The sequence below is a fragment of the Theropithecus gelada genome, chromosome 15 (assembly GCF_003255815.1).
Source record: "Theropithecus gelada isolate Dixy chromosome 15, Tgel_1.0, whole genome shotgun sequence".
NCBI lineage: Eukaryota > Metazoa > Chordata > Mammalia > Primates > Cercopithecidae > Theropithecus > Theropithecus gelada.
This window is the reverse complement of record NC_037683.1, coordinates 11,802,920-11,825,016: the sequence shown is the minus strand read 5'-3', so window position 1 is coordinate 11,825,016 and position 22,097 is coordinate 11,802,920. Positions and strand designations below refer to the sequence as shown.

Below are 22,097 nucleotides of genomic sequence, written 5' to 3'. Positions count from 1 at the left end.
GTTTGTACATTGAATAAATGTAATTGGCCATCCGTATGACGGGAAGACAAGGGTTTTGGTCGGCAGCCATGTCAAGGTGATCCCTTGAGACAAGGTGCCAAGACCTGAACGAGGCTGCTGCCGCCTCAGATTGCATTAAGAGAGGAAGAGCATCCTGGCCTCTTCCACGCTGGTCACATCGTGTGTGTCTGGGGTCCCTCAGTAGCTCTGAGGACCCCTCTCTAAGAGCACAGCACACTGAAGCTCACCTACCACACACAGGAAGCCAGAGCAGCTCCAGGTCCAACAGGAACTGACAGTCCCAAGGTGGACCACATGGAGGGCAGTGTGGGGAAGGAGGCAGGGCCCTGTGCCTGAAGCCTGGGCAGCATGGTGGCCCCACCCAGGAGCCACAGTGGTAACCCTGAGCAAAACCCATTGTCCCTCTTTGGAGAAGCGGCCAGAGGATGACAGCAGCCCCAGCAGGCAGCGCAGGCTGATCCCGCAGAGCACTAATGGGTCAGTTTCATGTATTGGCAAATGTGGTGTAGCATGGCAAGGCTACAATTTTTAAGGATTTTTGTCTGATTTTCAGACCTGGAGGAGGGGATTTTTCTTCCTCCTTTTCCCCCTTTTTATTTCTAATTTACTTTCAACCAAATATTCCCACTCTATGCTACATGTAATAATAAAAAGTTGACAACAACTGAAATATTCAACAGCCGAGGATGATTTAAGTGAATCGCAGTATGTCCGTGTGATGGAATGCCAGGAGGGTGTAAGAAAGGGTGTGACAGAAATGCATCTATTCACGTGGAACAATCACAGCGACTAGATTGATTTTCTATTCTGTGGAACTGCGTGTCCTAAACTTGTTTTTGTTAACATTGAATACACTTAAACCTTATCTATAACATATGTGTAGCTATAAACAACAGCAATAAAACACCCTATTGCCACCATGTGCCTAACAGCAGAGCCACCAGGTCCTTGGAATGCTGTCCCTCACCATGGCCTCTTCCTACTTTGGCTTGTTGCCCTCCCACCTGTGCCCCAGAACCGCTCTCCTGATTTGTCTGCTGATTATTCCTTTAGAATTACTGGTCATGTACTTGATTCCTTCATGTATCGTCTGGGGTGCATTTTAAAACTTTCTTATAGGCCGGCGCGGTGGCTCAAGCCTGTAATCCCAGCACTTTGGGAGGCCGAGACAGGCAGATCACAAGGTCAGGAGATAGAGACCATCCTGGCTAACACGGTGAAACCCTGTCTCTACTAAAAAATACAAAAAACTAGCTTGGCGAGGTGGCGGGCGCCTGTAGTCCCAGCTACTCGGGAGGCTGAGGCAGGAGAATGGCATGAACCAGGGAAGCGGAGCTTGCAGTGAGCTGAGATCCGGCCACTGCAGTCCAGCCTGAGCGACAGAGCGAGACTCCGTCTCAAAACAAAACAAAACAAAACAAAACAAAAACCTTTCTTATAAATAGAACCATAACGATGCATTTTCTTGTGTCTTGCTTTTCTCCTATAACATGTTCCTAGGATTCATCTGTGTTACCACATGTAGCAGTCATTCATTTATTTTTACTGATTTCATTGTTATTAGTTCTTCTGTTGGGCATCCCGGGACTGATTTTCTACTTTTTTGCTGTAGTGAACAGTGCTGCTAATGACCATTCTTAGAACTGTCACCTGGTACATGGAGAGGCATTTTTTTCCTAATTCATCATTTGACCAAACTGACACCAAAATGGATTTTTTTTAATGAAATTATTTCTAATCAAATCCTCCCCCAGCAGTGCCGATGGAGGAGGGCTGGGGCTGAGGGCCTGTTGGCAGCTTTTGGGGTTGGCAGAAACACTCTGACCTTGGGGCTAGTAGTCCCGGCAGTAAAGGGGGCTAGGATCTTGTCCTGGGCACAGAGCTATGGGAAGGTCTTGGGGTTTCTGATATCCCTGAACTGACTCTTTCTCCCGTGCTTCCCTTTGCCAACTCCCGCCACCCACCCTCTGCACACACCTCAGGCCTTCAGGATTTGTCTCTCTGCCCCAAGCGCAGTTTGATTTCCACTGAAGGAGACAGGTTGAGAGCGTGGGCTCTGGGTTCTTAGCCCTGCTGCTTACTTGCTGTGTACTGAACCTCTCTAAGCCTCAGTTTCCTCGTCTTTGTAATGAGGATGATGCCAGTGCCTGCCCCGTGGGGTTGAAGTGAGGACTCGAGGACGCAGTGCATGCGGTGGATTCCAAGCAGTGCCTGGTGTGCAGCTGCCACTTCACATGGGGTGGCTATTGTTATTGCCATGCCCTCTCCCTACCCAACCTGCTCATTCCCAGACTCACGGGGAAAGGCCTGTCCCTTCCTCTAGGGACCACCCCTTGTCCTCTGAGGTCGAAACTTTAACAAGAGACTGAGCTTTCTCTTCTAGGTACCTGCAAACCTTATGTCATTTGAGTAAGTCTCTGCAGGACGTGGCGTGACTTCAGAGGCTTCTGGGAACCCAGGCTGGGCCTGGTGGTGAAGAGCAGTCCTGGGCACAGGCTGTGAGCCAGGGTGCTGGGAAACTAACAGCCAGACTCAGGGGACACGGCCTGTGGCCTCACCATCCCAGAGGGCTCCACCAGTGCGGGATCCACCTGTCAGTCCCCAGCGACTCTCATGACACTCATTCTGCAGCACCGCCTCTCGGGGCAGTGGTCAGACCCCAGACCGGACACCCCGCTCTCCCTCTCTGGGCCCACCACCTGCATCTGCGACTAGAGAGCACCCGGCCCACGTTGGGTTCTCTGTGCTTTCTACTGCACAGAGTGGACAGCGCTAACTAACCTGCGAGAGGGGCCTGAGAGGAGGAACAGCTGTGGAACAGGCTTTTTACACCCCAAGTGCATGGGGTTGCTCGCCCACAGGGCTGCCTCAGATTTTGTACAACCCCGAAGCGTCCTCTGCGTGTGCGTGCTGTACGTGTGTGTGTGAGCGAGTGTGAACTCTTCAAGAAACATGCATTTTGGCACAAGACTTGTGACATCACACACTTCATTCGCTTGGAGGCCCTGCTTTAACCTTAAGTTATAGCCCTGTCCACCGAGGAAGGTCAGAGTGAGAGCCTAGATTCCTCCTGTGTTAAGGGTCCCTCGCATTCTTTTACTGTAAACAAACAATGCCTTAAATTGTGTCTTGTTTTCTGTTCCTATGGGTGCTATTCATCTGGAAGGCCTGCTTCCTGGGGCCCCGGGTCCCTTCCAGGCCTCTTTGCTGTCAGCCCTTCTGAGACAGGACCTGGCTTCAGGACTGTGGACTGGGCTGCTGGCCTGCTTGCTTCCTCCCTTCCCCATTTCTAACAGGGCCTGAGGCCCTCCTCTTCTCACCCCTCCCACCATGCCAGAATGGGAAGTTGTGATGTTGCAGCTCCAACCGACATGCTCATAGTGATCAGCTGTGCAGGAGCCAGGAGGCACCAACCTCTCCCTCCCCGCAGGGTGAAGCCTGTGCCCCCATCATCTCACCCCTTTGCCTCCACTGCCAGGGCGGGGCCCACCAAGATTCCTGATCATGAAGGGAAGCTGAGTGACCCTGAGACCTTAAGCTTCCCCAGTCTTGGCCCCAAACGCAGTCACCAGCAAGTTTTCCATTTTCCAAGTCCAAGGGCACAATTGTTGATGACCGTGTGACAAGAGAGCAAAGCCCTGGGGAGTAAACAGTCCAACCTCTGCATTCAGTTAGGAGCTCCTCACATGAACCACGTCCTTATCTGTCACCTTTTGTCACATTTTAAAGTGACTTATTTTGCACAAATACATTTTTATTCAAAATAATAAATTACTCTTTATCACAGTATCTTCTCTTCCCGCTTCCCCTTTAATTTGGATATCCTAACTCTGAGAAGTTAACCGTTCAACAGTTTTCCGGAAGAGACTGAATTTCTGGGTCCTTGCAGCTGTCATGGTTTCAGAGCTCACACCGATTGGGCATCAAGCTACCCTCAAGAGTTTCTGGGCTGGGTGCTTCAGAACAACATCGACACCAATAAACTGTAATAGGTCAGTTTCAAAACGACCAAAAGACCCACCACTGTATTTTGACCAAATAATGACAACTTCTCTAGAAATCTGAATGACTTGGTGAGGAAAGTACTTGTCACCAGGGCCTCATTTTGTGGTTGAGCCTTACTGTGCTTAGTAATTCATCTTCCTTTTGAGCAAAGACTAGAATACTTCCCTGCTAAGAGAAACTCCAGGTGATAAAGTTGATGCCATCAAACCTTGACACTGGGTGCTTTGCACACCCACGCGGATGTTGCCCCTCATTCTCCCGATGACTATTCGAATCAGCATCTAGAGGCTGAATGACAATGCCAAACACTCCAGACACCTCTGACCAGAACCATGCAGTGTTAACACTTTAACTTACATTCAATCTGATTCTACCTGTTACCTTCTACAAAGTCGTAAGTTTGGATGAAAGTGCAAGATGTGGAACATCAACTACCTATTTTCCTTGGATTTTTCCATTCTGCAAACTGTCCGGGTTTTTCACACATGGAAGTATTATAGATGCCAATCCAAAAACCTCAGAATTTCAGGCACCACAAAAACAGGTAATTTTATATCCCTTATAAGTTTGTCTTTTCTTTCACAAATGTCTCAGCCTAATTTGAAATAGCACAATCACAATTCAAAATGTTTAGTCTTCTCACTAATTTAGTCTTGTTTCCACGTCCTCTCCCAAGAACATTCTTAGCTCGGAATCTTGAAGAATCACCTTAGACTTTGTTGGCAAAAGCCTTATAGAAGCAGTAAGAGCCTTGACCACACCGGAAGAGTCCTGGAGATAAGGCTGGAAGACACTCAGCTCTCTAAGCAGGGGCTCGGCCAAACATAGGCATTGAATGCTGCTTGTCTTCCCAGTGTTGGTTTGAACCCTGTGAGCCTGAGACAGAGAGGGCCAGGCACCAATCACAAGGTGGGAAAGTCCATGGGTGGACCCTCCCCCTGGAGGGAAGCATTTCTAGTTTTTGCTCCTGTACTGTCCAGAGTGCACAAATGTTTATAAAGCCATTGAAGGGATTATTTCGTGCATGCATATGCTGTATTTTTTTAAGCAAATGGATCATGGCACCCCAAAATGAAAGTTACAGAAAGTTGTCTGCAACTGTGGAGTTGGTAGCTGGTAACATTGTGGTCCCAAGAACAACTCACTTCTCTCCCTAGGACAGTTGAACATGTTTTGTCATTCAAGATCAGTCAAGTGCATTCTGGCAACTGACATATTGATGGAGGATTGATTTGGTAGAGAGCAGTAGAAATCTTGTTCTAACTGTGCCCAGTGAGAGACTTTGGCCCCCTCCCTCCCTATAAGGCTGTGGAACCCGAGGAAGTAGATACTTGAAGAGATTCTGTTTAGGAAGAAACTCACTCTCTTTTGCCAATTGAATTTATAGTGCATTTTTTTTCTTACCAAGATGGCCAGTATCATCTTACCCCCACCTCCCAAGCCCCAAGAGGTGTACCTTCTCGGATGCCATTTTACAGGCGGAAATGCTCCATGAAACAGGAAACCACTTGCAGGCAGCATCTGCTCTGTTCCTCAGGTGGGGCCCAGAGCCCTTCCCCGACGCTGCTGATGTCCGTAACCACTGGGGAGCATTGCCAAAAACACAGCTTTCTGGTTTGTGAGCCCATAAATGACTTAAATCAGCTTTACATCATTTTTACATATCAAGTGGTTTCATGTTAAAAAACAAACTCCTAGTCCTTTAGAAATAACAGATTCTCTGCACAAAACCACCCATTCATTCATTTATTCATTCGCATCACTAGCAAGTGCTGCCTGAGCTAAGAACAAGTCAGATCTGATCCCTGCCCTCATGGACCTGACCACTCAACAAACAAGTAGTCCCCACCACACATATCTCCTTAGGCAAGACTTTGCCTCTCTCCTAGCCCTGAGTATAAATCCTGTGCATAGATTGCTCCAGAAAGGCATCAAAAGGCTCAACAGACTGAAGAGCCTCTTGATCTGCGAGTTCAGTTGCAGTGAGGATGAAGTCACTATCCTAGAGGCTGGTTGGCCCAGAAGAGCCAGGCACAGAGCTGCAGTTGGCCATGCCGAGGATTCCAAAGGTGGAATGAGAGAGTAGGGTTGAAATGTCACAGTATTTGCTCCATAGGTTTCTGTTTTTAATTTCAATGTTAAATATAACTACAATGTGAGCGAGAACTGCATTTTCTTGGGTGTTGAGAACTTGTACCATGGACTTGAGACCGCCTTGCAGCCCTATGCTGCACAAGCGTGTACACCCCCTGGGCAGCCTCAAAACCCCGCTTACAGCAGCAACACAGGAGATCATCTGTCCATTTTATAACCATTAATCTCTTTATCCATTTCTGAACGACTGTGACTATTCACTAATGAAATAATAGTAATTAATTAGTATGGTATAATCTTTAATAAATTTCGTGCCAAAATGCATGGTTTTCCACTTAGCATTCAAAATGTTGCATAGAGAGTAGTTTTCAATTTCTTATGTACTCTTCGAAGTAAGTTGAAAATCAGTTTCTACATTTTAATTCGTTTCCTGTTAAATCTGTTGCACTCTCCTGGGCTGTCTTTTTTTCCAGCAGACCCCTGCATGCAGTTGTGTAAGGACTTTCTCTAATTCTTGTGAATTGTCTCACCCGCAGTAACCACTGAACATCAACCAGCCCTCCATGGGGTTCTTTAGATTTTTGGTGAAGTATTTTGTTACCTCAGTCTTGTATCAAGTTGCTGTATTTTTCAGCTTGTTACATTGATAATAATTATTTCACTAATTAAATACTTTAATGTACAACATCTTTGTTTACTTTGAAATTAAATGTGTTTTCCAATGAATACTGCTCAGTTTATTAAAGTCACACACATTCACTTAGCAAACAGTTGCTGTTTCAGATAGACACAAAGGAGGCATGGGGAGCCCAAAACTCAGCTAGGACGTAACCAGAGCATCAAAACCATGCAGGAGCAGCATCCTCAGGAAGGGACAGGCACTCCAGGGAGAGAGGCAGGAGACGTAGGATGCTTTAGAGGGCAGTGGGTATTTGGAGATTCAGTTCAGAGGTTGCAGAACACATGAAGGGTGGGGGCAATAGGGAGACAGAAATGAGAAGGAGCAGAGTGAGGCTGAGAAAAAGGCAACCCGATCTCACTGAGTACAGGTTTTGCGGGAGTAATGGGATTTTAAGTCTGAAAAGGTATATTGGGAGGACTTCATGATGTTAGGCAAAAGCCCAGAACTCCACTATACCTCGCTTGGAGAAAAAAGAGGGCTGTCTTAAAAGGGTTATCTCGTGGAAACCTGAGGGGAGGACCAGAGGCATCTCTAGAGGGGCTGGAAGGAGAAATAAAAAGGCCTCCTCTACATCTTTCTCTCAGTGCTATCTGGGCAGCCGCTTCATTCTCTCACAAAGTTCAGGCCTTACCAGGAAAAAACCTGGAAGTCATTGAGGAAGTGTGCACCAGGGGGTGATGTGATCCCCTGACCCGGACTGCCTCAGTTTCCCAGCCAGTGCCTTCCAAAGCTGCAGTGGCCAGTCCCCCAAGCACAGGTTCCCCCACACCAGCACAGTCCTCGGGCTCTGCTCCACCATCCCAGTTCCAGGCCAGCATAGCCACACCTCCCTAGCTACGACAAGGGACAAGGCCTCGCTTGCCGAGGTAGCCCTAGTTTACCTCCTCCTCCTGATTTAGACGGCACGGTGGCCCCAGCTTTACCCAGATGGGGTCGCTGCCCTCAGTCACAGTGCAGTGTTCAAGGGCCCTGAGAAGAATGCATTTGACTTAGGGAAGTGAGGATGGGGTTGGGGGTCGTCACAGTTAGAAACTAACAGTCAAGACTCGAACCCACAACTGGTATCCTGCAAAGCTCCAGCCCCTTAGCCTCACGGCGTCAGGCGCCACAAACGGCCACCAGATCCTGCCATCCATCAAGGGGGATAGATGGCAGGATCCCGGAGTCAACGCAGACCAGACGGCGAAACGCCGCTTTAGCCACGGGTGCGGGCATCTACCCCGCGTGGAGCCTGCGGGCAGGCTGGACGAGGGCGCAGAAGGAGGGGGGTGGCTGGGCGGGGCCACCGAGTGTGGGCGGGGCCTCGCGGCCGGGCGGGGCTGTGGCGGGCCCTGTCAGAGCAGAACTGAGGAGGCGATGGAGCTGGTCTGGGAACCGAGTCGGTGGGAGCTTCGAAGGGAAAAGGCGGGGCTCCTGGGGGCGGAGCCATACCTGTGGGCGGGACATGGGAAAGGAGGGCCCTAGGGGCGGAGCTACAATAGAAAGGGCCAGGAGGTGCTGAGGCGATGAGGAGCCGAACTCCAAGGGACGACGCTCGAGAAAGCAGAGGTTTGGGGTAAGGGCGAGGGCCTTGCGCGAGCACATGAGTGCAGGGGTAGGTGGGCGGGGCCAGGGTCTGTGCTGAGGGGCAAGCAGCAGGAGGGTTGGAGTCGTGGACGGGACAGTCGAGGATAGGATGGGCGTTTTGGGCCTGTGGGCCCAGCAGAGGTGCCGAAAGCCGGCGGCAAGAACCCGGCGGAGCTGGCGCGGGAGGGGCGTTACCGGAGCGCGGGTCGGGGCGTGGGCGGGGCGTGGGCGGGGCGTGGGCGGGGCCTGCTCCGGGCTGAGGGCGCGGGGCGAGCAGAGCAGGAGTTGAGAGCGGGGCCGGGGCGGGGCCTGTAACAGGCTGAGCGGGTGCGGGGCGGGGCCGGGACCAGGGTGAGCGATCGCGGGGCGGGGCCAGGACCAGGGTGAGTGATTGCGGGGCGGGGCTTGGGCCCTGCGGAGGGTCCGGGCAGGCTGGGGTTCGGGGCGGGGCTTGGGCGGGGCCTGAACCAGGATAAGAGGCGCGAGGCGGGCTGGGCCGTGGTTCGGGGCGGGGCCGGGGCGGGGCCTGGGCCCAGCGAGGGGCGTGGGGCGGGGCGTGGGCTGCGGCGTGCGAGCCGAGCGGCCGGCCGAGGCCCGAGCCCACCCGAGTGCGCCCGAGCCCGCGGCCCCCGCCCGGGGCGATGGAGCCGGAGCCCGGCGGGGTGGCCGCTGCGCTCCTGCGGCAGAAGAGGGCGGCGCTGCGGCGCAGGGGGTGCAGCTTCGAGAGCCCAAGGTACTGCGACCTGGGAGGGGTGCGGCCGGGCGGGGCGCTGGCCACGTGGGGGGATGGCGATGTGAAGGGACAGCGGGGCGAGGCCGCGGCGTGGGAAGGGTCGGCGGAGGCTCTGAGGAGACCCGGCGCGGAGCCCGGGCTGAGCGGCCGTGGACTGTGGGAGGGGCCGGGCCGTCGCGCGGGAGGTGAGGGAACGGGTGTCGGGCGTCCAGAAGCGTCGGTCCGGTGGCAGGTCCCGCACGCCCGCTGCTTCGGCGGGGCATGGGCTGAGGAGAACGTGCCCTGCCCACCTCCGGTAAACGCTCAAGGGCAAGGTCGGGAGCTCACCCCTCTGTCCACTGGAGGCTTCCTTCCGGCGCCCCGCGTGCCCCGGCAGCCGCACACCTGCTGCCTCCGCGCCCCGGCTCGCCCTGGCGCCTGCGGCCCCCGCGCCCCTCTCCCTCGCGACGCCGGCCTCTGCCCGGGCTGCCGGCGCCCCTCGGCTGCTCTTCCCTCGGGGCCTCTCACGGGACGACCGCCGCCCGGGCGCATGCCCTCCCTCAGCTTCCCTGGCATTCCCTGAATTTGGAACGGATTCTCCTGCTTCGACGTCGCTCAAGTTGGCCCTACCATTTTCTCAGGTCTTGGAGATGACTCCAGCGTCCTCTCAGCCACACTTCCCGTCTCTGTTCTGACGCCTCTGAAATCCACACCCCAGCCGGCCGCGGGAGGGGTCTCCCTAAAGCTGTGACTGTGCCCTTCGCGGCCAACACCCCTTGAGGAGCTCCCCATTGCCCACAGCAGTGGTAGGGACCAGAGTGGGGGACAGAGAGAGAGAGGGATGTGGACTCCGACCCGCACTGAGGCCAATAAGAGGGTTTCATTGCTAGGATAAAAAGCAAACTAACCAGGATGCTTAAGATGAGGTGCGGGGCCCTTGACTTGGCCTTAAAGCATCCATCCTCAGTTGTTGGCATTCCCTGCCTCACCCTTGGCGCTCCAGCAGTACTGGTGAGCCTGGCATATAAGCATTGCGGGGGCAGGGAACAGAGCTGTCCTGGTCACTGCTGGGTGCCCAGAGCTGGCTCAGGCCTGGCCCATGGGACATCAACTGTGTGTTGTATGAGTCAGTGTCTGACCCGCTGGTGCTTCCTCCCTTGTGCTGCATGCACTCTTTCTCATCTGGTTCCTTATTCATATCACACTCTTTTCTCCACTAGAATTTTCTTTCCTTTCCTCTCTGTGTACGCCCACACCTTCTCCTTCGGAAGTCTTCCTTGAACCCCAGATTGAGCTCTTTGCTGTGTTAATAATCTGTGCACCTGTTTTCAAGTCCGCATAACATTGTGTGTAGTTACCCAGGTAGTATGTCTCCCCCACTAGACTTGGAGAACCAGACAGATATGATCTCTGTCCTCATGGTGCTTACATGCTTGTTGCTGGAGCATGAAGGATGTGAGAAACTGAACCAAGGGATGAGGCTGAAGAGACAAGCCGGAAGCTGGATCCCTCAGACCTGAAGTGGAATACATGGAACAGCGCTGTCCCATGGAATCTTCCGCAGTGATGGAAACCTATAATCCATGCTGTCTGTTATGGTAGCCTCTAGCCACCTGTGGCCATGGAGCACTTGTAATGTGGCTAGTTGAACTAAGGAACTGAATTTTACATTTTATTTAGCTTTAACTAATATAAATAACCGCCTAGTACTAAAGTCTAGCATATTGGGCAGTGCCAGTTTAGAAAATGTTTTCCTTTGAATTCCCACTTTTATTACCCTCTCCTTTGTCTTCATAACCTTACACCTGAAAGACTAATGATTTCCTGGCCTCCAGAGTTTTCTTATTCTCGATATGGTACTCCATGACATTATCTTATTAGCTGCAGGATAAAAATGATTATCATTTTTTCTGACTATAAAATTAACTTGCAGGCCAGGTGCAGTGGCTCACGCCTATAATCCCAGTACTTTGGGAGGCCGAGGCGGATGGATCATTTGAGGTCAGGAGTTTGAAACCAGCATGACTAACATGGTGAGACCCCATCTCTACTAAAAATACAAAAATTAGCCGGGTGTGGTGGTGGGCGCCTGTAATCCCAGCTACTGGGGAGGCTGAGGTAGGAGAGTCCCTTGAACCCACGAGGCAGAGGTTACAGTGAGCTAAGATTGCGCCACTGCACTCCAGCCTGGGGGACAGAGTGAGATGGAAAAACAACAAACTAATTTGTGGCTGGGCATAGTGGCTCACACCTATACGCAGTGCATTGGGAGGCTGAGGCAAGAGGATCGCTTGGATCCTTGACCTCAGGAGTTCAAGACTAGCCTGGGCTACATAGCAAAACCCCATCTCTACAAAAATTAAAAGAAATTAGGCGTGGTGGCACATGCCTGTAGTCTCAGCTACTCCAGAGGCTGAGTCAGGAGGATCACTTGAGCCCAGGAGTTTGAGGTTACAGTGAGCTGTGATTGCACCACTACACCCCAGCCTGGGCAACACAGCAAGACCCTATCTCAATAAAATAAAAAAAAAACTAATTTGTGTTTGTGAGAAGAAATCTGAAAAATCAAGAAAAATATAAAGAGGATAATTAAATTTGTATTTACCCATAGTACCACCAGGTGTTAACTAGCCTTTTTTCTTAACTATGTGTGTGTATATTTATATTAATATTTTAACTTGCTTTTCCACTTAATATCGTGTAAGGATTTCCACACATCCTTAAACTTTTCTGAAATCTATTTTAAATTGCTGCCTGGTGTTCTGTCATATGGATATGTTACCATTTATTTACTGGACACATGTAGTTTACTTACAGTTTTTCACTCTTACGAAAGATGCTGTAAATCCATGTGCATTTGTTTAGCTATGAAGAGGTCAACTTTTGTAAAGACGTCATCATAAATTTATAGAAGTGATGGGAGTTATTGAACATTTTAAAGCCTTTTAAAGAAACGTTTTAAAGCATTTTAAAGAAAATGAACATTTTAAAGCCTTTTGAAGCATAATACTAAATTGCGCACCAGAGAGTTGTACCAATTTATAGTCTCCCAGGGGCATATGGGTGTGCCTGTTTTCCCCACTCTCAGTACTAGGCATTATCATTTATAAATATTTGCCAAAGTGGTACCTTGTTTTAATTTGAATTTCTTTGTTTCATAGTGAGGTGAAACTTTTCCTTATATTTATCCATGATTTATACTGATTTTTATGAAATATAGATGCATACACTTTGTCCGTTTTCCTTTGGAATGCTTATGCTTTCCTTATTGAATTGAAGCACTTTTTATTTATTTATTAAGAAAATTAATTGTTTGGGTCAAATATATAGCAAATATTTTTTCCAGTTTATTATTTGCCTTTTTATTTTCTTTATGTTTCTGATAAAGCTTTTTAAATTGTGGTGGTTGTTTTAAAATTTAGTCAGATCTTCCTCCTGTTTATGCTTTTTTGTTGTTTGTTGTTGTTGGTTTTTGTTTTGTTTTGTTTTGTTTTGAGGCAGAGTCTCACTCTGTCACCCAGGCTGGAGTACAGTGGCTCAATCTCGGCTCACTGCAACCTCCATCTCCCAAGTTGAAACAATTCTTCTGCCTCAGCCTTGAGTAGCTGGGATTACAGGCACACGCCACCACACTTGGCTTTCATATTTTTTAGTGGAGACGAAGTTTCACCACGATGGCCAGGCTGGTCTCAAACTCCTGACCTCAAGTGATCCACCCACCTGGGCCTCCCAAAGTGCTGGGATTACAGGCGTGAGTCTGTAATTACTGTGCCTGACCCTGTTTATGCTTAAGTAAAAGTGAATTCCTTAATTTAAAACAGATAAATGTTCATCTATATCTCCTCCCCTTATTTTTGTTGCTTCGAAAAACTACCTCCTTAATTCATTAATCCAAATTACCTCACAACGTTGGCTGTGCATCAGAATCACCTGTGGACCGTCTTAGCCATACAGGTGCATATGGGTACCCCTGCTCCAGGCCTTTTGATTCAGAAAGTCCAGGGTGGCACTGGGCCTGTGGATATTCAGAAAGTTCTGCAGGTTCTTCAGAGGCGACAGTGTCTGCCTCAATTGTGGGCCTGTTACCAGATTAGCCTCCCTTACCCAGAGTCCATAATTCCTTCTCATTTCCTTTTATATCAATTTTATTTATTCATTTGTTTTTGAGACAAGGTCTAACTCTCTTGCCCAGGCTGGAGCACAGTGGCACAATCAAAGCTCACTGCATCCTTGAACTCCTGGACTCAAGCAATTCTCCAACCCCAGCCTCCCGAGTAGCTGAGACTACAGGTGAGCACCACCATGCCCAGCTAATTTTTAAAATTTTGTGTAGGGACTTGATCTCACTTTGTTTCCCAGGCTGATATCTCAAAATCCTGGCCTCAAGCTGTCCTCCTGCCTCGGCTTCCCAAAGTGCTGGGTTACAGGCTGGAGTCACCACACCTGGCAGTTTAAATGCCTCTTGTTTAGGGCCTTTGAGAATCTGGTTTAGCCATATTTACCTAAGCATCTTGTTGGCATCAGGAGAAGAAAGGCCTTATTTTCACTTTGGCAACTCTGTTGGCTAAATATCTGATGTCAGCTCTGGTAACTAACTAGCCTGAAGACACGGCAAACTGATGAATGTAAAGGCAAAGGGAATAGCCCAGGCTTTGGGCGCCCAGGCATTAGGCCTCCAGGCAGGGGCAGTGAGAGACTAGCGGGGAAACCTGGAGGCAGTAGAATAAGACAGTTATGCTTTTAAACCACTTGCCCTAGATGTGTTTGCCATCATTTTGTAGGAAGGCACATCAGATAGTGTTAAAGAACAAGGGCTTTGGAGTGAGAAAGACTTGGGTTCAAGCTTCTGTCTTTTCACTCACCACATGTGAACTTGGACAAGTTGTATAACCCCTCTGAGCCTTGGTTAACTCCTTTATAAAATGACCTGCCTCAAAGTATTGCTGTCAGCTTTAAATGAACTAATTTATGCAAAGTGATAAAAACAGTACCTGGCACAAAGCTTTAGTAAATGGTAAGTGCTCTGGACAAAAATGACATTCAGCCGGATTTGGTGGCTCATGCCTGTAATCCCAGCACTTTGGGAGGCCGAGATAGGCAGATCACCTGAGGTCAGGAGTTCGAGACTAGCCTGACCAACATGGAGAACCCTCATCTCTACTAAAAATACAAAATTAGCCAAGCATAGTGGCGCATGCCTGTAATCCCAGCTACGCGGGAGGCTGAAGCAGGAGAATCGCATGAACCCAGGAGGCAGAGGTTACGGTGAGCCAAGATCATGCCATTGCACTGCAGCCTGGGCAACAAGAGTGAAACTCCGTCTGAAAAAAAGGAAAAAAAAAATTTACATAAAAATTCTTCTCAACCTTTTCCTCCCCTTGCCTGATTGAAACTTCAGCTTTGCCTATTCAGTTTTTCCTCCTCCCCTGCCCTCAGAACAAGGTTCTGCTTTGCTTTGTTGCATTTTTGAGCTGCGGATTTAGGAAGAGAGTGGGTGAGGAGAAGGACAATAGGTACCTAGGGAAACGGCTAGGATTGGCTGAACAGAACTTTTAGGGGTGTTTAGATGTGAAACATACAGGAAAACCTACTTTGTGTGAGGGAGGCTAACACAGGCAAACAATATTTTAAGATATATCTGTTATCTTTTGCCCTTTGTGCTGATCAAGTAATTGATGAACCAGTTATTTTCAATTATTTTCTATTGCTGAGCTGAGTCATTTTGGCTATAATATTTCATGGAGGTCGAATCACATATGAGCCACCACACTAACAGGGTTATATATTAGTAGGATTGAATTTGTGAGGTAAATCCTGAAGATCAAAGAATCTCAACTTTGAATGGAACTTTAGACATCACCTAGGTCAGCTGCTCAGACAAAGTGTAGTCCCTGGACCAGCAGCATCAGCATTCTCTAAGAACTTGTTAGAAATACAAATTCTCAAGCCTCACCCCAAATCTACTTAGTCAGAATCTGTGGAATGGGGCTGACAAAACTGAGTCAGATTGCTAATACAGTTCTCAAACAGAGCATACATAGGAGGAGGGCTTCTTAAAACACAGTTGTCTGGGCCCCACCCCCAGAGGTTCTGATTCACAAGGTCATCAGTGGGTTCCATAAATCTGTGTTTTTAACAAGCTCATAAGTAATGCCATACTGCTGGCTCAGGGGCATACAGTACTTTGAAAACCAACCCTCTGAGTAATACCAGAACTTTCCTGCAACAACCTTTGTAGTTGATCATCCAGCTTCCCTTTCTCACATCTAAGGTCCAGGAGCCCACTACTTCGTAAAGCAAGCCTTTTTAGTATTGAGCAGCTGCATTATCTTTCCCTGAGAGTGAAATCAAAGCTTGCCTCATTATTCTTGCCACCCATCACTCATGATGCTCTCATGGCCACTTGCAGTACCAATGTTCGTAGGCTGATTTCAGGTGTAGCCTCAAACATCAGGTGGCTCTTAATCCAGTTGTAATCACCATTGAACCCTTCTCCTTCAGCTACTGAAGCAGGAGTAGTAATGCATCAACATCCTTTCTTTTTGTCTTTTTAAGAGACAGAGTCTCACTCTGTTGCCCAGGCTGGAGTACAGTGGCATGATCATAGCTCACTGCAGCCTTGAACTCCTGGGCTCACTGATCCTCCTGCCTTGGCCTCCTGAGTAGCTAGGACTACAGGTATGCACAACTACTCCTGGCTGATTTTTACATTTTTTTGTAGAGATGAGGTCTTCCTATATTGCCCAGGCTGGCCTTGGACTCCTAGGCTCGAGTGATCCTTCCGCCTTGGCTTCTCCAAGCACTGGGATTACAGGCATGAAGCATCATGCCCAGCCTGCATTAGCATCTTTCCTAATTGGCTGATATCAGTGCCTTACCAGTAGTTAAATTTTTTCTTAATATTGTCAAAAGCTATGAATGACAAGCAAAGGAGAGTTATTGGTTCCCGCAATTGCAAAATGCTGGGGTAGACACCAAGCATTGGGAAAAGATGGCTCCAGGTGCTTAAATAATGACATTAGTAGTCTTCATCTTCTGGGTTGACTTTATTCTCAAGGCCTTTCCTCATCGAGTCAAAGAAAGTTAACACTCCAGATTTACTTTCAATGTAGGATCCCAGCAGAAATATAGGGCTGCTTTCTCAATAATTCTAGCACATGACTTGGCATGGTGGCTTGTGCCTGTAATCCCAAAATTTTTGAGTCCAGGAGGTCGAGGTTTCACTGAGTCATGATGTACCACTGCACTCTGGCCTGGGTGACAGAGCAAGACCTTGTCTCAAAAGAAAATAAAAAATAAAATAAAAATTAGTTGGGCATGGTGTTGCATGCCTGTGGTCCCAGCTACTCAGGGGCCTGAGATGAGAGGATCATTAGAGTAGGAGCTTGAGGCTACAGTGAGCCAGGATCATGCCACTGCACTCCAGCCTGGGTGACAGAGTGAAACCCTGTCTCTTAAAATAACAATAACAGTAATAATTCTAGCATATGTCCCTGAGTTGACATTCATTGGCTCTCTTGGGTTCCACTGTCATCCTTGAACCAATTGCTTTGGCTGGAAGGGGGTGAAACATGCTCATTGGCTGGGCCTGATCACGTGCTGAAATCTTCCATTCACAGAGACCAAGAGGTAGTGATTTCTCAAAGGAAAACCACAGTGCTATTACCAGAAGAAGAGAATGGATATTGGGTTGGAAGAAAAAAAGTCATTATATCTGGGATGCTTTTCCAAAATATGGATACCCAGATGCCACCCAGGGTCACAGAATTGGGGTTTCTGTATTTTTTTTAGTTTTTGTTGTAAAAGACCGCCTTAGTTACGTGGTTAAATTATGCTTGCTAAATTTAGCCACTGTGGGTGCACAGCCCTACCATAGACAGATGATTTTGAATTACAAATGGAAAACATTTTCTACTTTCCCAAATATTGCTCTGTACATGGTGGTTTCCTTATTAGTAATGCATAGAACCCACGCCTTGTGAGAACAGATTCGGTGCCAAGACAAATGCTTTCTTGTTCCTGAATATTGCTTTCCAGGCCAAGATAAGTTCAGAAAAGAGCAGTTATCCATTATGCATTGGGGTGCCTCCTTTTCTTCTTCCTTATGTTTCTTGGGACTCTTAGAGTTTGTTTTTCTTGTAGTTTTCCAGACTTTCTTTTTTTCAGGTAGTTTTGTGAACAGATATTTTAATGTGAGCTTTTTTCACAGTCTTCATTCCTCTGTGTTACGTTATTACTCTTTTTGTTTGTATCAGGCTCTTAAGTATTTAATCACAAATAAATCTGCTGCTGTCAGTTTTCTTTTGGAAAAACAGCAGTCTTCTTGGGAAAGACTATTAAAAGCTGTCTTGTATTGGGCTGACATAATGGGCTTTTAGGGCCAGCAGAAGAAAATTAATTTTCATATTATGTCTGTTCTTCTAAGAGCAGAGAAAAAACAACTTTTATTATTCACTAAGATTTTAAATTAATGCAAACCAGCTTCCTTTTTGGAGGAAGACAATAGTCAAATTAGTTTTGCTTTAGAATGTTAATATGAGAGATTATGCTTGGTTGTCTGGTTTCCAGAGTTAAAGATCTTAAGAGAGATGAAGTCTGACAAACAGTGCTGTAGGAAAATTATAAAAGATTTGTCCTTTGCAGTGAGACTCACGGCTGGTTTTCTGGGAGGAGAAATTCTACAGCAGCATGCAGAGATATACAGAGGCAGAGAGTGTAGAGATGTGGGAAAATAGAAACCCCACATCTGGTTGTCTCTAGAGCTAGGATCTTAGAGGACAGTAAGCAAGTATGAGTTAGCAATGAGGTGTGACTGCCCAAAGAGATTTACAAAGAAGGATATTCACTGTAGGATTGCTTGTTGCCCTAGTCCATCTGGGCTGCTAAAACAAAATCCTTTACACTGAGTACTTTATAAACAACAGAAATGTATTGTGCACACTTCTGGAGGCTATAAAGTCCAAGATCCAGGTGCCGGCAGATCTGGTGTCTGGTGAGGGCCTGTTACAGCGCCTTTTGTGTCCTCATGTGGTAGAAGGGGTGAATAAGCTCTTGGGATTCGGCTATACGGTCACAAAGGACACATTCATGAGAGCTGAGCCCTCATGTCCTAATCGCCTCCCAAAGGCCCACCTCTTAATACTATCACATTGGGGATTAAGTTTCAACATAGGAATTTTGGAGAGACACAGACATTAGACCATAGCACTTATAAAAGTTTTAAGTCCATCAGAAGTATATCAATATAATATGAATCATCTGTTGGAAAGATTGCTGTGAATTTGTATTTCTACTTGGAAAGATACCTAGCATATACATATGTGTTAAATGTAGAGAAACAAGCAGCTTCTGGCAATAGCCAGGGTACAGAATTGCATATGTAATTTAAAATTTTCTAGTGGCCAAATTATTGAGAAAGTTTCCTTTTTTCCCATACTGTCTTCAAAATCTAGTATGCATTTTATACTTACAGTACATCTCACTTCAGGCTAGCTATATTTTAAGTGCTGAATAGCCACCTGTGGTTGGTGGCTGCCTTAGGACAGAGCAGATATCGATCTTCAGGTAGGAAATGTTTGAAAGAATGCACCAAAGTTTTTGTTTTGTTTAGCTTTGTTCTTTAATGTGACTGTGAGTCACAGTGAAATAGGGAAACATAAACATTTTGTGGAAAAAAGGGATATCAGGAGATGTTAGGAAAGAGAATCACTACAGAAACTTTATTAGTCAGGAAAGGTAACCTGTGATTTGGTAGACTTTGATTAGCTGTTCATATAAATCCCAAGTGAAATGTAGACTTGAGACCTGAATGTGAAACCATTGTGTCATGGATACATAATGTGATTGACATTTTTTATTTGGGGGAAATAAGATTCTCATAGTTTTGTTTTGTTTTTTAAGAAAAGCAGAGGGAATGATTTTCTGTGTCATATGTCGATAGGTCAAACAAAATGAAGAACTAAGAGTTGACCACTGGGTTTAGCATCATTGGTCCATTGGTAGCCTTTGACCAAACTGTTTCTTTGGAACAGTGAGGGTGAAAATCTCACTGGACTGGCTTCAAGAGATAATGAGAGGAGATGATTGGAAACAACGCATATAGTCAACTCTTTGCACAGGTGGAGGGAGTGTGAGTTGAAAATTTGTTTTTGTTTGGGTTTTTTAGCTCTTGTTTTATAATGATGTTTACATCTGATGGAAGTGATCCAAAAAGGGAAAAAATCAATATGGGAGAATAGCATTTTACATGAAAAAGGAAATTCATGGAGGATATGACAGCTGCCTTACCACAGTTGACAGGGTTTCATTTACAAAGACATTAGGCCCACTCAGCATAGCCCTTGGCTAGACCTGAAATCACAGTGGGTATAAGGTATATTAAAACTGGGTGGACTCAGTACCTGAAAGTACATTTCTGCAGTTAGTTCTGCCCCCAAGCTAGGATGGCTTACTATAAGGCGCAGTAAAAAATGTTATTATCAGAAATGTCAAAGCATCTATAAGTTAGACTAGTATTTCTCAACTATTTTATGTTTTCTGCACACTTATGAATATAATTTTTGGTAACAAACTTGAAAAGACTCGAAACAATGCTAAGCAGGTGAGCAACAGTGATAGCACAATCACACTTCAGTGTAACAGTGGCCTCAGAAGTATCCTCAATTAGTGTGCTGTTAGAAACAGGGTGTCTAGATCTATTGTCTCTAGACCAGACAGTCTGGAGCACAGTGGCGTGATCATAGCTCCTGTAACTTCGAACTTCTGGGCTCAAGTGATACTCTCACCTGATTCTCCCACCTCAGCCTCCTGAGTAACTAGGACTAAATTTTTTGTAGACAAGGTCTCACTATGTTGCCCTTGGTGGTCTCGAACTCCTGGCCTCAGTTCACCCTGCTTCAGCCTCCCAAAGTGCTGGGATTACAGGTGTGAGCCTCCACACGACCCTAGTGTGCTATTCTTTTGGTTGCTCCTCAACACTTCTTTGCTTTGAGCAGGCTCTCTTTTGTTCTAAAAGACAACATTCCTACATATTTCAGTAAAAATATGCAGTCTCTTTTTGTTGCCCACTGGAAGTTATTCATTGCTTCCTCCAGAAGAAGAAATTTGTGCCCTACTCTACAGTCTGCACAGGGTCATTTAAACTGGTAAGCTCACAGTCCAATCTGACAGACACTATAAAAGGCATATCAGTCAGTAATCTGTTGCAGACAACAGAATCCACTCTACCCAATATAAGCGGAAAGGGCTGTTGTACTGATCCAGGGAATGAAGAGTGTACAAGTTTGTTGGAACGGCTGGAGAGCCGACTGCAGTCTGAGCTCCCAGGACCACTCTGCTCTGCTGTCTTCAGGAAAGGAAGCTGCCACATCATGTCAAGAAGCTGATCAATCAAGAAGCAAGGAGCTCCTGGCACCCTGACTTAACTACAGACCCTTGCTGCCGACTCTGCCTGGATCCCCAGAGCCACCACTGCTACTTCAGAAAGCTGGAGAATCAAGAAGCTGCTGACTCTAGAACCATGATACCCCTGTCACTGTCTGCAAAACCAAAACGATGCTTTTATCCTCTCCTTTGCACCATGGACTCAGTTCCAAGTCAGAGTCTCTCATGAGTGCATCTGACTTGTGGAATCTAAATCACATCCAGAACTCTAACTGCAAAGGAGTTGAGGACATTTAAGTTTTAGCTTTCCAACTTTTGCACAATGGAAGGGGACTGAAGTGGGTATTGAGCAAGTCATTCCACAGAATGTGCCACAGACAGTATTTTTCTCCAATCATAACAAAAATAAATGAGACATATTGATGGAAAGTTGGTCACACACTAGCCAAAAGTTCCCTGTACATGGGTGTGCTGTTGCGTAGCTGGCACGCCCATGTAGGAACCACCTTATTGGGTGAAGAGGTAAAAATGGGCAATCCAGCCTCATCTGGCTGCTTGAGGTAGACTTTCCAACCATAAGTGTCAGTGATTGCATAGTTTCAGCACAAATAGAAGTAAGGACATAAATATCTATCTTGCATTTTATGACCAGAAAAAAAGTGTCTCTAGAAGCACTGCCAGCCACTAAGTATTCCCCAGTGTCAGTTCCATAGATCAAGCCCAGGCTGATGTTTTGCAGATGGATTGTCTTTGCTCCTGTGTACTTGTCACAGTCCTCGCAAAGCAGCTGCCTGTCAGAGACTGGTAAAGCAGTGGAGCAGGTTTCCTATCCGCCTGACTGAAGCCAGCAGTGACCTCATTCAAGAAAGGCCAGATCAACCTGACATGTTCTCCCTATGCCAGATGAATATCTTTCTAATGCTTTTGGCATTCACATAGTCATGTATTCATTCAGCAGCTATTTGTGGAGACCGCTATGCGCTAAGTGCTTGGGATACACCGTGAACAAAACAGATGAGGTTCCTGCCCCCTCATGGAGCTGACATTCTAGTGGAGGGAGAAGACCATGTCCCAGTAAACAAATGCGTAACTGGGATGACTTCCGACAGTGATGAGGGCTATGGAGTAGGAGGTTATAGCATATAACGAGTGTGTGTGGGAGGGGGCCAGTTTAGATTTGGCGACAGAGAATCTGGTGTCCACTCCTGATTCGTCCACTGACAGCCAACTGCTCACTGTAGCCTCCCATTGCACCAGCTCTGCAGGGGTTGCTGCTTACTTGGTGGCTGCATCACTCCAACCTCAAAAGCTGATATTGGTTTGAAGACCTGCAAGAATGATGATTTATGCCTGGGTCAAGGGAGTTTTCAGTGAACAGTCAGAACAAGGCGTGTTTAAGACTAAGGGTGCAATTGAGTAGGTGTAGCTCCCTGAAGCTTCCCATGTTCCCTGTGGGATATGGCTGAAGGTCAGTGATCAGGGTGGTGAAGTGGCTGCCAAGTTGAAGGAGCCAAAACTGAGATCTTGTCCTTTTTGCTGTTGTGCTGCATTCAGGGGGTCTCCCTACTAGCATTTGAGATGCCTCTTGGGCATAGTTATGTTCTTCCATGGTCTTTTTTTTTTTTTTTTTTTTGA

The 22,097-nt window shown here is 47.2% G+C and overlaps 2 protein-coding genes across 9 annotated transcripts in view; both read left to right on the top strand.

The window, feature by feature from the left end:
- The window catches only part of RALGPS1 (Ral GEF with PH domain and SH3 binding motif 1), a 305,937-nt gene extending 299,091 nt beyond the window's left edge, over window positions 1-6,846 (top strand). For 4 of the 8 annotated variants that reach the window (XM_025359233.1, XM_025359236.1, XM_025359232.1 and 1 more), the window contains one exon: window positions 2,405-6,846. In XM_025359233.1, the coding sequence (XP_025215018.1) occupies window positions 2,405-2,434 (30 nt within the window). In that variant the 3' untranslated portion in view covers window positions 2,435-6,846. Of the gene's footprint in view, window positions 1-261; window positions 696-2,404 lie in introns of those variants that run through there. The other 4 variants (XM_025359235.1, XM_025359237.1, XM_025359234.1 and 1 more) reach the window with 1 other exon arrangement.
- Window positions 6,847-8,944: 2,098 nt separating this feature from the next.
- GARNL3 (GTPase activating Rap/RanGAP domain like 3) overlaps window positions 8,945-22,097 on the top strand; it is a 172,226-nt gene continuing 159,073 nt past the window's right edge. Inside the window, exon 1 of the mRNA XM_025360304.1 lies at window positions 8,945-9,101. Within this exon, the coding sequence (XP_025216089.1) occupies window positions 9,010-9,101 (92 nt within the window). The 5' untranslated portion in view covers window positions 8,945-9,009. The remainder of the gene's footprint in view (window positions 9,102-22,097) is intronic.